At 35.5% G+C, this 14,264-nt stretch overlaps 1 protein-coding gene across 1 annotated transcript in view; it reads left to right on the forward strand.

The window, feature by feature from the left end:
- Nucleotides 1-14,264, forward strand: part of LOC128643676 (protein virilizer homolog) — a gene marked incomplete at its 3' end in the record, with an annotated part of 46,912 nt that overhangs the window by 13,061 nt on the left and 19,587 nt on the right. The window contains exons 2-4 of the mRNA XM_053696509.1: nt 6,231-6,346; nt 8,666-8,752; nt 10,564-10,612. Coding sequence (XP_053552484.1) covers nt 6,231-6,346; nt 8,666-8,752; nt 10,564-10,612 — 252 coding nt within the window. The remainder of the gene's footprint in view (nt 1-6,230; nt 6,347-8,665; nt 8,753-10,563; nt 10,613-14,264) is intronic.

Genomic DNA, 14,264 nt, shown 5'->3' on the forward strand with positions numbered 1-14,264 from the left:
AATTCAAGGGACATTTGGGGCCCTATATTTTTAAAATTCCACAGTAAAATGTCTCCAAACTTTGTGATATCGTAGAGGGGTCATTGGGTGAGCGAGGTGCGGTGAAATTTTAGTGGAGCAATGGGAGATTTCTTTTTTATTCCTAAGTGAATTTGCTGAAAAGGGCCGATATATGAAATTCAAGGGACATTTGGGGCCCTATATTTTTAAATTTCCACAGTAAAAAGTCTCCAAACTTTGTGATATCGTAGAGGGGTCATTGGGTGAGCTAGCTGTTGTGAAATTTTAGTGGAACAATGGGAGATTTCTTTTTTATCCCAAAGTGAAATTTTTGGAAAGTGCCTATTTTTTCAATTTGAGGGACATTTGGGGCCCAATATTTTTAAAATTCCACAGTAAAAATGGTCCAAACTTAGTGATACCATAGAGGGGTCATTGTGTGAGCTAGCTGTGGTGAAATTTTAGTGGAACAATGGGAGATTTTTTTTTTATTCCTAAGTGAATTTGCTGAAAAGGGCCGATTTATGAAATTCAAGGGACATTTGGGGCTCTATATTTTTAAAATTCCACAGTAAAAAGTCTCCAAACTTTGTGATATCGTAGAGGGGTCATTGGGTGAGCTAGCTGTGGTGAAATTTTAGTGGAACAATGGGAGATTTCTTTTTTATCCCAAAGTGAAATTTTTGGAAAGTGCCAATTTTTTCAATTTGAGGGACATTTGGGGCCCAATATTTTTAAAATTCCACAGTAAAAATGGTGCAAACTTAGTGATACCATAGAGGGGTCATTGTGTGAGCTAGCTGTGGTGAAATTTTAGTGGAACAATGGGAGATTTCTTTTTTATTCCTAAGTGAATTTGCTGAAAAGGGCCGATTTATGAAATTCAAGGGACATTTGGGGCCCTATATTTTTAAATTTCCACAGTAAAAAGTCTCCAAACTTTGTGATATCGTAGTGGGGTCATTGTGTGAGCTAGCTGTTGTGAAATTTTAGTGGAACAATGGGAGATTTCTTTTTTATTCCCAAGTGAATTTGATGAAAAGGGCCGATTTATGAAATTCAAGGGACATTTGGGGCCCTATATTTTTAAAATTCCACAGTAAAAATTCTCCAAACTTTGTGATATCGTAGAGGGGTCATTGTGTGAGCTAGCTGTGGTGAAAGTTTAGTGGAACAATGGGAGATTTCTTTTTTATCCCAAAGTGAAATTTTTGGAAAGTGCCAATTTTTTCAATTTGAGGGACATTTGGGACCCAATATTTTTAAAATTCCACAGTAAAAATGGTCCAAACTTAGTGATACCGTAGAGGGGTCATTGTGTGAGCTAGCTGTGGTGAAATCTTAGTGGAACAATGGGAGATTTCTTTTTTATTCCTAAGTGAATTTGCTGAAAAGGACCGATTTATGAAATTCAAGGGACATTTGGGGACCTATATTTTTAAAATTCCACAGTAAAAAGTCTTCAAACGTTGTGATATCGTTGAGGGGTCATTGGGTGAGCTAGCTGTGGTGAAATTTTAGTGGAACAATGGGAGATTTTGGTTTTATCCCTAAGTGAAATTGCTTGAAAGTGATGATTTTTGCAATTTTAGGGACGTTTGGGGCCCTATATTTATAAAATTCCACAATAAAAAGTTTCCATACTTTGTGATATCTTAGTGGGGTCATTGTTTGAACTAGCTGTGGTGAAAATGTAGTGGCACAAAGGGGAATTTTGTTTTTAACTCTTAGAGAAATGCTGGAGTATGACTTTTTTTTTACATTTGAGTGACATTTATAACAAAAATGCTTGTGGTATTCATTAAAACATTTCTTATTAGCATATATGTATGGTACAGCCTTTAATAGTCTTAAGAAAGTACTAACAAATAAGTGTCTGATAGCTTGACTACTGTTTTAAACCTGTCTGATAGCTCCAAAACAGTGTCTGATAGCTTGACTTGGATTTTTAAACTGTCTGATAGCTTGACTCCAGTGAATTAGTTGCATTATGTACAGTATTTTATATTTCAGTGATTTGTATCACAATTGGTTTATAATAAAGTTTGACTTTTTTGACACTTTGTGCTTATTTTGTACTTATCTGGATATGTGGTTTTCACATGAAGTATCATACTGGGTTACTGGAAATGAATAGGTACTAGAGATATAGCTTGTACTCTGATAATATCATGCAGCATCCTATTTTAGATTATCACATGGAATTAGGTATCTTCTTAATTATATATTCAAATCTTAAAAGATATTTCTTCAGATATAACTGTGTTCTTTATTGCCAAAGCAAAGGTATTTAAGTTTATTTGTGGCAACTTTGGATTACTTTAAAATGTATGAAACATCTGATATAACAATCACTCTAATAATGTAATACATAAATAACAATGGGAATAGTGTCAACCAAGTCATATATTTAGGCAGTATTATGCAAAGGGATAGATTTATCATTAGCCAAATGTATCGATCAATTGCAAGCTTGCTCATTTGAACTTTGCAACTGATGTTTATGAAACAGCGATTTAAACCTCTGCTTCATAAACCCTCTTGCCAATTTAGAGTTGGCAGATGAAAATCACCCGGACTCATTTGACCGGGGTGGTGTACATGCTTTACTCTCACACAGTTTGTTGACTTGTACAATGGTAAATATTGGGGAACAAATGTGCCCCTTAATTTGCAATGAAATGTGGACAGGTTCACAAGATGTGAAACCTATCCTTTTGCAAATTGATTAATCTAGCTCAGTGTATCATTACAACATCTCAAGAATCTTAGGGTCTATAATCAAAGATACCATGAGTAATTTGTGTTGTTTTCATCCTCAGCTTTGTATACCATTAGTCATGGCTTCACAAATACAGCTATGACTCCTAAAAATTCACACATAATTTCCTAACTTTCTGGCATACTTTTACATCTCCTCCTGCACATATCGTTCAGTAGCTCCTAAAATGTTTGACTCCTCAGTGTCTCTTGTTGAGGTTAAACACTTAGCAAAAATCCTACTAGGGAGCTTCAATGCATTGCAGGTCTTGAGCAGTAAGAGTGGTATGTGTCTGTATGGTATGCAATGTGTTGCATATGGGACTTTAGATGTGTCTTACCACCTCACAGGAGTTAAAAACACAGATCATGATATTTTAGCACTGGAGTCTCTTGCTAACTGTGTGGTTTAACTTCTGGGAAAACACATCTGAAGTACCACTTGGGAGCTGCAAAAATAACATTCTGTAACAAATTATAATTTTATTTTTGCATTGGGATGTTCCTTTAAATGATAAAGCAAGAACACATATTCTTGTTTAACCCCTTGTGTCATTTGAACATAGGTTCCACGTCACACAGTACTTTGCTCAGGGTAGTACCTACATCCAACACAGAGGCGCCTGTTGCAGATAGGATCTGAAGGCATCTGCCTTCATATGGTAAGCCTTACCATATGAAGCTGATCGTTACAGAGAGCAACACTGTCTTTGTCACTCTCTGTAACGATCACCATTGCTGCCAGGTAGGAGGGAGGCAGGTGGATTGGCCCAGCGGGGAGGGAGAGGTGGGGGTCACTACTCTACAGAAAGAAAAAAAAATAAAGCTGGTGAGAGGGATGAATGGGGTCCTACACTATGGAACACGATCAAGGGGTGACCCTATGCTACAGAAAAAAGGAATCATGGAGGGGGGGCTACTATGCTACAGATAAAAAATAAACAAAGTTTTGTTACTGGCAGACGGGGGAGGGGGGCATAGGGACCACTACATGAATTAAAAATATATATATATTAATAAAAATAAAAGCCCTAAACTACATACTGGCAGACTGACTGCTGGTACCTAAAATGGTTCTGACCGGTTTGGGAGGGATTAGGTAGGGATCAGGTGGTGGGAGGGTAATCTCTACACTACAGCAAAGATTAACTTTACAAGCTAACTGATTAATACTTGTGGACTTCTAATTGCCAAAAACTAATTGCAAAGCCATGCATGTCTATTTCTGAACAATGAAGACCCCAGATAAATTTGTACAACCATTTATCTTATGACTGCAGTAGTTGTGTGTAATTAATTTCACTGAGAAACCCAAAATTTGCGAAAAAGTTAACTTTTTTATATATATATATATATATATATATATATATATATATATATATATATATATATATATATATATATATATATATATATATATATAGGTGGTATTTGTTGTCCAAATAGTGGCCTCATATATAACAAAATGGGCCTAGATCAATATGTTGGTTTGTCTACTAAGATAAATAAAAACAAAGGCTCTATTTGATAACAAAAATGCTAAAAGTTTTCCTCTGAAATTCCCGGTAGTGAGTGAGTTAATTTTATGTAATCTGCCCCTTGCTGTCCTGTCAGTTCATGAGTAGTTAGTTGTTTGATTGTTCTGATACCATATAAGATTTATTTATTAACCCCTCAATGACCAGCTACTTACCCTATGCAGGTAACTTTTTCAATAGCTTGCGGCGAGACTGCACTATTTTAGCAAGCATTTGGGTGGGGGTCTAATAACACGGTCTTGTCGTTCAATTCAAGACTTGCACTATTATACCCAGACAATCCCTTAATGACCAGCAACGTACAGGGTACGTCACGGTCATTAATGGGTTAAACAAAACCAAAAAACACCCTGCCCATTAGGTAAAGGTAAGCTTGTTTTCTTATCAATATTTGCACCTCTTATACTTAAACATATTTATATATAACCACAAATCAGTCAAGAAATGTAAAAATATAAAATACAGGACAGTAAATAAACAACTTAAAAGGATGTAAACTGTAAATACACGCTAGACATAAGGATGTAATTAATAGCAGATTTGCCTTAGAATAATAAGTGTAAAGGTTTAGTTTCAATAAAGTAATGAGTGTAGTCATGTATGAACTAGTTTTCTATTTATCTCTGTGCAAAAAAGGGTGTGTGAAAACCCTTTTAGATAATCATATGTTCCTTACAGTCTTGTTTGGACATTTTCTTTTATTGCCTGTTTGTTTTTTCTGCCTTAATTGTCTTAAGCAGGAAAATAGATATTGAACTGCTTACAGGTAGTGAAAGCTATTGCTTGAAGGGACATGCCATTGCAAAAATAACTTTCTGTAATTCATGAGAACATGCAATTTTTCTATTACTGACCATAGATAACTGGGAGTTGCTGGGTACAACTACATTTGCATGGTTACTACAATGCTATTGTTTTTCTTCCTGTGCCTGCAGCTCTCTTTAATGCCATTCTCTTATTTTAACCCATTACAGAAACCATTTGGTAAAGCTCTGCATTTTTATACTGGGTGCCACCATCTTGTAGCGCGCGTATTGTATCACGTGACAGAAGCAGTGCCCTTTCACTGATCAGTGTTGTGACTGACTTTCTGACCTAGGTTTATCATGCACAGCAGAAAGCAGAGGTTTTACACATTTTCAGTTATTTTTGTACACAGTTTGAAAGTTACATAACAAATATAAAAAAAAAAATGTCAGAAATAAAATAGAGCAATGCAGCCACTGCAAATCATACAACTCCTGCTATGTACTCTACACTTTATAGTGAAGTGTATAATAAGGCTGGTCAAGAAGACAACAATATCACTGATCTGTGAGTCTGCACAATTGCAGCAAGATGTTAATCTTAATCTCTTGTTATAACATTCAGACTGCTGATATGTTAGTCTATTGGAAAACAACAAAAGTGCATTGTAATTACAAGTTGTTTATTGTTCCTCTAAACTAAAGGGACATGAAACCCATTTTTTTTCTTTTATAAGCCAGATAGATCATACAATGTTAAACAACTTTCAAATTTGCTTCATTCTCCTGCTATCCTTTGTTGAAGGAGCAGACATGCACTACTGTGAGCTAGCTAAAAGCCAATGACAAGAGGCATATATGTGCAGCACCAATCAGCAATTTCTGAGCCTACCTAGGTATACTTTTCAATAAATGATACAAAGAGAACAAAACAAATTTGATAACAGAAATTAATTGTAAAGTTATTTAAAATTGCATTCTCTGTCTAATACTAAAAGAAAAAATGGGTTTCAAGTCCCTTTAAGCATCAATTTGCTCTGTAACTACTAACTTCTGAGCTACATTTTCAAACTTAATTTCTGGGAGATGTTTTAATGGCTATAACATCCTTTCACATCTAAATCTTTGCTTGCATGTGTGCAATAAAGATATTCATTGAAAGTGACAACTTTATTGGCTATTTTAGCAGGGCAGTAATGTGGATGTAGTCCGATTTCCCTGTGTTGTTTACATCAATGAGGTCCGTGTCATCCCACCAGGAGTACGAGCACACAGTAACCTGCCAGACAGCAAGGCTTATGGGTAAGTTTTCTTTCATAATTATTTAAACAGAAAATAATTATACAGGCCAGTCAGTTATAGATTTTATATGTGTATCATTCAAGTTTATTGGCAAACATTAAGAAATTGCATAATTAAGTAAGAATGGTATATCGCTATAAGACCAAGTTCAAAATCATAACTAGTTTAAAGTTATTGAGATGTATTGAGGTATGTCAGGGGTGGATTGTACTTTTTATGAAAGGCTCAAACTGATATACTTCAAGAATGTTCTCCTTTGTGAAAAGCCAAATTGATCTGAAAGACCAAAGAATAAGAACAAGAACTGAGCCATTGTTTGCTACTGTTTTAAACATTCTTCTGCTGTAAATAAGTCTTTGTAACAATGTTATACAAAAAGTGCACAAGACGCATGCTTGCTCTGTAGCTTATCTCTCTATGCTTTCGTAGAAAGGAACCAGGTTACAACAAAGGCTGCAAACACAGTGGTACATTTGGTGATAATAGAAGTAAATAAATATTATTCGCCATTTAAATCCATAAAGTTTAATTTTGACTTCCATGTCTGATTAACATAAGCTAAACATGGTGTGGTATGTAAAAATAGGCATCATTTCACCGTAACCACTTAACTACAGATTTGGTCTTCATCTCCACAATGCTTTTAGTGCAGACGATGAGCACATATCATACCGGGGCAGCTTTTGGAGGTTATCACCCCCCCTTGACACACACACCCACACTGGAAAACTATGAGGGGGCCAAGGGTATTATCAAAGCTGAGGGAACCTGGGAATGCCAGTGATGTCACCACGCATGAGTGTGGTGACCATACAAAGACCTATATTTTTTTCAAGCGTCAGGCTGCCTTACTAAACTTAATGGAGCTCAATCTCCGTTCATTTAAGCATTATAAACCCACAACCTCACCAATGGTGTGTGTCTTGGAGGTTAAAGTATAAACACAATTTAAAATAAATAAAAGTAAACTGTTTTAAACATACTTTACACATATATTCTTATAACAGGCCATAAAAAAGGGCTAGATACCCCCATGACCCCTTATTATAAAGCCCATACGCCCCTTTTTTTTTCTTTTCTTTTTTTTTCTTTTCTTTTTTTTAAAGTCAGTGTATGCATTTTAATATCCAGGTGATAACTGTGGTAACATTTATGACCTATCAGGAATAAATACCTAGGTAGACTCTTAAGCAGCAAAATCCTACTGGGAGCTGTCTGGTGATTGGTGGCTACACACATGCCTCTTGTCAGTGGCTGTGCAAATGTTTCTCATTTGTACAGGTTAAACACACAGTTATAGGCAATAAATAGTGCTAAAATAAAATGCTCTAGCATATTAGAGAATTTACTTTTTGCACTTATATGTTCCTTTAACACACAAAAATTAATTATAAGTGCAATTTTATGTATTATTCCATATCAAATAATTTTCCTACTTATGATGGACAAATTCAAAAGATGTGTTTTTTATATAAATTCTTTTATTAATAGAGAATCTGTGCACATTTTACAACAACATTGTATCAAGCAAATAATGAGTTTTTACAAGTATTACATTTCTTGTTCAGTAACACAGACTCTAGCGTTTTATTTAAACTGAAAGTAACTAGGTATAACTAAAAGTAAAAATAACAAATATAACGTGTCCAATCTCAGAGTGTTGGTTATAATGGTATTATGAGTTACAGTGATATCACAATATTAGCACTAAATACTACAAACTTTGTTTCCCAGTAAGTTCCCAATTACCTTTTAGGAATTAGTTATGATCCTATTATATTCATCCCAGATTTCTTGTAACATAATGACGCATTCCGTGCTCTTAAAAGCGGAATATTCCTCCAATTCCAACAGCTCAGCGACCTTAGCTCTCCACATTCCCAAAGAGGGAATGTCCTTCGTCTTCCAACATCTAGCTATTAACATTTTAACGCTATTGGTAAATATCCAAAATAGGGGAAGAAGAGATTTAGAGGGCAGTTGGGTAGACTTGTTCAATAACCATATCTGGGGATCAGGTGGTATAGCAACTTGGAAGATTGTTTCAACTTCATGTATTACCTCATACCAATAATGATTTATTTGAGAACACCACCACCACCACATGTGTCCCATTCCGCTCCCCACATGGCCACATCTCCAAAAAGATGTGTTTTTTAATATTTTAAGAATTACACTTTATTTTATGAAAGTTATTTCCCCATACACTTTTTGCATGTTCCATATTTTATTTCTATTTTAATTCATTATTTTATATTCTTGTTATTTAATAACTTTATTCTTTATGCAACTCCATAGTAACAGTACTTCTGTTTTCAGGGAGACCTCACCTCACACGTTTCATCTGGACTTATTCTTTAACAATGTCACTAAGCCTAGTGCAACAGTGTTTGACAGGCTTGGGAGGTAAGTACCCTATGGTCAGATTAGAGTGTGGTATCTTAATACTTTCACAATGTTTAAATGTTGTGCAACAGAAGAAATATAATGGTGACTTGCAGTAAGGGCTATTTATTACTTCAGGATCCTAAAGCATTTCCCTTGGTTGTCCTGGTAAGGAATTCCATGAACTGATGTTTTCATTAAAAATAATATTAACTGAAATTTAGATGCCCCCCCCCCGATCATGAATGAATTTATAACACTAGAGACAAGTCATGAGTTTTGAAATAGATGGGCTGTATCAATTGAGGTTGTATGTCATTGTGAACCCTTTTGTAGCCAAAGATGGAAAACATAACTTGTCTTGACTGACAAATCAAATCATAAAGTCATTTCTTTTTTTTATGTACTTTAAAATATAAGTTGATTTCCTTACGTAAAACACAGCTCCATCTCAAATTACTATCTAAAAATAAATTGAGTATTTCTTCCTTTTTATCTGCTTTTATTTTTAGGCCAGTAGTACTAAACCACCTCTGTGTCCTACTGGGTTCTTCATAAACAATTATTTCCAGAATATAAACAGTTTTAACTTAATCTTTTTCATACATAAAATTATGTTTAAGTTAATATAATTATGAATTTAAATTTCCCCTTTAAAGTAGATAGAGCCTTATTTATACTATACATATTATTTTGTAGCAGCTGTTTCTAACCACGTGAATACTTTTGACTTCCATGTCTAAGTATATCCCTGTCTGAGCACACATGATTCATTAAATGGTTCAGGTACTTTTCATAAAGTGATATTATATAAATGATAACCCTATGGATGGTTTTAAACCAGTAGTTCTCGAGGAAATGCAAAAGGAATGTATCCGATTTAAAAGATATTTAGAACTACTGGTATATAAGAGATAGAAAACCACAAACAAAGAAAGTTCCCAATGTCTTTCAATGGTTACTTGTAAGTATTTGTTGTCATATGAAAAATGGCCACATAATCTATTTCAAAGTAAATGTATACTCACATTACCAATACATAAAGTGACCGTGGCCTCCTTAGAGAACCCAGCCGTCATAAAGGGACATTACAGCCAAAATCGGAATCCACATGGATGCATTTAAGTTTTGAATAGAAGCATTTTAGTAATATACACGTATTAGCAAAAATGCTTCTATTAAAAGCTATAGCTGTTTCAAAAGTGTATTTAAGTATGCACCGTGCACCAGCATTTTAAACACACCACATATTCAGAGAGCCTAAGGTACTTGTACCATCTTGTAATGACTCAATTTGTTGATTCCTGACATGATACAAGAACCACTGGCGCTCTGAGCAGCTGCAGTATATAAAATGCTGGTGCAATGAGAATATCTAGCTATGCTTCACAATCACGTGGAGAGAAAAATGTTAGCAATAATTAGCAATACATTTTGACTGGCTTGTCCCTAATACATCAAAGGTTTTGTTGTCCAAAGCAGTAACAAACACCACTAAATGCTAAAAACTTTCTGTTACATTCCTCCTTGAAGGGCTGCACTGATCAAGCACTGTAGAAACCACGGCATTCAGCCGATACACACCGGATGCTCACTCCCAAAGCCCGGTCATGACGGAGCCAATCACTGGTCTCTGTGCTGACTCCAATCAGAAACAAAAGTAGAAAAAGGGCACACAGCTATAAAACATAACTTTTATTCCAATCCATGTAGGATAAAACATATTCCTTAAAAGTTTCTGCAGTCAAAGAAACGGCTAGCCATTTGCAAACAGAAAGCCACAATAATATGTTTTTGTACAAATTTCATTTCTTTCCTTTCTTTTTCTATAGCTTGGAGTATGATGAGAACAATTCTATCATCTTTCGTCCAAATGCAAAGGTAACTAAAGGTTTTAATAACTTGTGTACAATTTGTTTCAGAAGAATGTTTTAGTATTGTTTTATAAATATACCTAAGCAAAAAATAACCATAGACCACTAAAAAAAGTTTTATTAGAAAATGACACTGATGGGTATGGTTTTATGTAGATGGAACTTAAAGGGACATCATAGTGCAATAATAAAATGTTAAAATCTGTTACAAAATGTTATTATTGCGCTGTTTGAGTGCTGCTGAGTTGTGTTATGCCTACTCTGGACTGGCAATGTGTACTGCAAGACTTGTATGGACTTTAACTGTGTGTTTAATCTAGTTGTGGTGTTTAAACACTTGAATGCATACTTTTTCCCCGATGCTTTAGAAAGTTTTATAATTGTATTATTATTCCCCCTTCTTAACCAAAAATGAGTTACATGTCAACACTATTAGCTTAGCTCCGTGACTTGGGCCAGTCACTGGAGGGTTTAATAAATTCCATAAGTCATGGATGGAGTTAAAGGGACATGAAACCCCAAAAAAATATTTCATGATTTAGATAGAACATACAATTTTAAACAACTTTCCAGTTTACTTCTATTATCAAATCTGTTTCATTCTCTTGGTATCATTTGTTGAAGGAGCAGCAATGCACTGCTGGTTTCTAACTGAACACATGAGTGAGCCAATGACAATTATTTATATATATATATATATATATATATATATATATATATATGCAGCCACCAATCTGCAGCTAGAACCTAGGTTCTATGCTGCTCATGAGCTTACCTAGATAAACCATTCAGCAAAGGATAACAAGAGAAGGAAGCAAATTAAATAATAGCAGTAAATTGGAAAGTTGTTTAAAATGGCATGCTCTTTGTAAATCCATTAAAGAAAAAAATTTTGGTTTCATGTCCCTTTAACCCCTTAATGACAACTGACGTACCAGGTACGTCATGCAAAAACTAACAGTTAATGACAATAGACGTACCTGGTACGTCAGTTGTCTAACAGAGTGCTGGAAGTGATCACAATCGCTTCCAGCAGCTCTGAGGATATTGCAGTGATGCCTCGATATGGAGGCATCCTGCAATACCCCTTTACAAGCCTCCGATGCAGAAAGAGCCCCTCTGTGGCCCTCTCTGCACCGGTAGCGATGGTGCTGTTGTCCTGATGGGAGAAAGCGCCAATGCACGTGAATGGGGTACTCGCGCGCGTGCATTAGCCACACTGACACCAATGAATTAGGGCTGAAAGGCAGATAAAGTAAAAAAATAAATAAATTAAAACGATCTGGGAGGGGGGTGGTGGTATTGTGGGGGGCTGCTACACTACAGAAAGAGTTTTAAGTTAAAAACAAAATAAAGATACTTTGGTTTTTGGGGCCAAACTGGGTACTGGCAGACAGCTGCCAGTACCCAAGATGGCGGTAATTAGGTAGGGGAGAGGGTTAGAGAGCTGGAGGTGGAGATCAGGGAGGTTTTGGCTAAGGCAGGGGTCTATCACAGCTAAAATATTTTATTATTTTTATTTAAAAAAAAATAAACTTTTATTTAGTACTGGCAGGCTTTCTGCCAGTACTTAAGATGGCGGGAACAATTGTGGGGTGGGGGAGGGAAGAGAGCTGTTTGGGAGGGATCAGGGGGTGGGATGTGTCAGGTGGGAGGCTGATCTCTAAAATTAACCCTGCAAGCTCCCTACAAGCTACCTAATTTAACCCCTTCACTGATGGCCATAATAGCACAAGCTGTTTGTAAATAATTTCAGTGAGAAACCTAAAATTGTGAAAAATGTTAAGGTTTTTTTTTTTAATTATTTGGTGGCATAAAATATACCAAAATGGGCCTTGATCAATACTTGGGGTTGTCTACTACACTACACTAAAGCTAAAATTAACCCTACAAGCTCCCTAATTAACCCCTTCACTCCTGGGCATAAAACACGTGTGGTGTGCAGCGGCATTTAGCGGCCTTCTAATTACCAAAAAGCAACCCCAAAGCCATATAAGTCTGTTATTTCTGAAAAAAGGGGATCCCAGAGAAGCATTTACAACCATTTGTGCCATAATTGCAGAAGCTGTTTGTAAATAATTTCAGTGGGAAACCTAAAGTTTGTGACAAAATTTGTGAAAAAGTGAACTCTTTTTTTTTTTTTTTTTATCGCATTTGGCGGTGAAATGGTGGCATGAAATTTACCAAAATGGGCCTAGATCAATACTTTGGGTTGTCTTCTAAAAAAAAATATATACATGTCAAGGGATATTCAGGTATTCCTGACAGATATCAGGGTTCCAATGTAACTAGCGCTAATTTTGAAAAAAAAAAGTGGTTTGGAAATAGCAAAGTGCTACTTGTATTTATTGCCCCATACATTGCAAAAAAGCAAAGAACATGTAAACATTGGGTATTTCTAAACTCAGGACAAAATTTAGAAACTATTTAGCATAGGTGTTTTTTGGTGATTGTAGATGTGTAACATATTTTGGGGATCAAAGTTAGAAAAAGTGTGTGTTTTTTTCCATTTTTTCCTCATATTTTATAATTTTTTTTTTAGTAAACTATAAGATATGATGAAAATAATGGTATCTTTAGAAAGTCCATTTAATGGCGAGAAAAACAGTATGTAATATGTGTGGGTACAGTAAATGAGTAAGAGGAAAATTACAGTTAAACACAAACACAGCAGAAATGTAAAAATAGCCATTGTCATTAAGGGTAAGAAAATTGAAAAATGGTCCGGTCATTAAGGGGTTAAGCTATTAATTTTGACATCTAACTCATTTACTGCTAATATTGGAAAAGCAGTTAGAGCTGAATACGAAAGGGTCAGTTGAGGGTTTAATAAATCCCATGTCGTATTCAGCTCTAACGGCTTTTCTTGCATTTTCAGCATATGCAGGAATACCACACCACTTAATGGTGAGGACTTCAAGTGAAGCTCTAGTTAAGTTTTTTGTTTTGTTTCTAAGGGCCCAAAAAGCTAAAGCTCCCCACTATGGTGAGATGATCTAACAAGTCACGTCAGTACTGCAAGGTCTCTCAAAGAATTTATAAAAGGCAAGTTCCAGCTCCATAACTATTTATCTCGCTATGCAGAGTTCTGGGTGTAAAGGAGATACACCGAATGTAATATAATGCTGAAAAAAGCCACCATTGATTCTGCTGATTTCTCTTCATGCTGGCAAGTTTTTGATCATTAGGCCCTTAGTCTTGCATCAATTTTAGCTACACATTAATTAGCTACAATTGAACTCTAAAATTTTTAAAAAGTGGTCTGTTACTTTGGATTAGAATGTTTTATACTGTGTGTGTCAAGTTAAAGGACTGTGGACTATATGTTTTGCTTTTAAAGTACTGCAGGATTTTAGTAACCCATATCCCCTTCTAAGTATTGTGATTGTAATTGGAGGTTATATTTCAGCACCTGTTTGGGTGCTTTCACAGATGTTCTCCTCCCAGGGGCTCTTTTTTTAATTTCCATGCAGGTGGGTAGTATCAGATGTTAAACTGTCCCATAATGAGAGCACATTCCTAGGTGCAAAGTCTTATTGAAATCAACAGATAAATCATTTTTAATTGGTGATTTTGTGGGGGCCAGAAAACAAGGTACTCTACTTCCTATAGATTATACATTAGTATCTTAGTAGTGCCTCAATTTAGAGGCTGTTTAG

The sequence above is a fragment of the Bombina bombina genome, unplaced genomic scaffold, assembly GCF_027579735.1.
Source record: "Bombina bombina isolate aBomBom1 unplaced genomic scaffold, aBomBom1.pri scaffold_611, whole genome shotgun sequence".
Classification (NCBI taxonomy): Eukaryota; Metazoa; Chordata; class Amphibia; order Anura; family Bombinatoridae; genus Bombina; species Bombina bombina.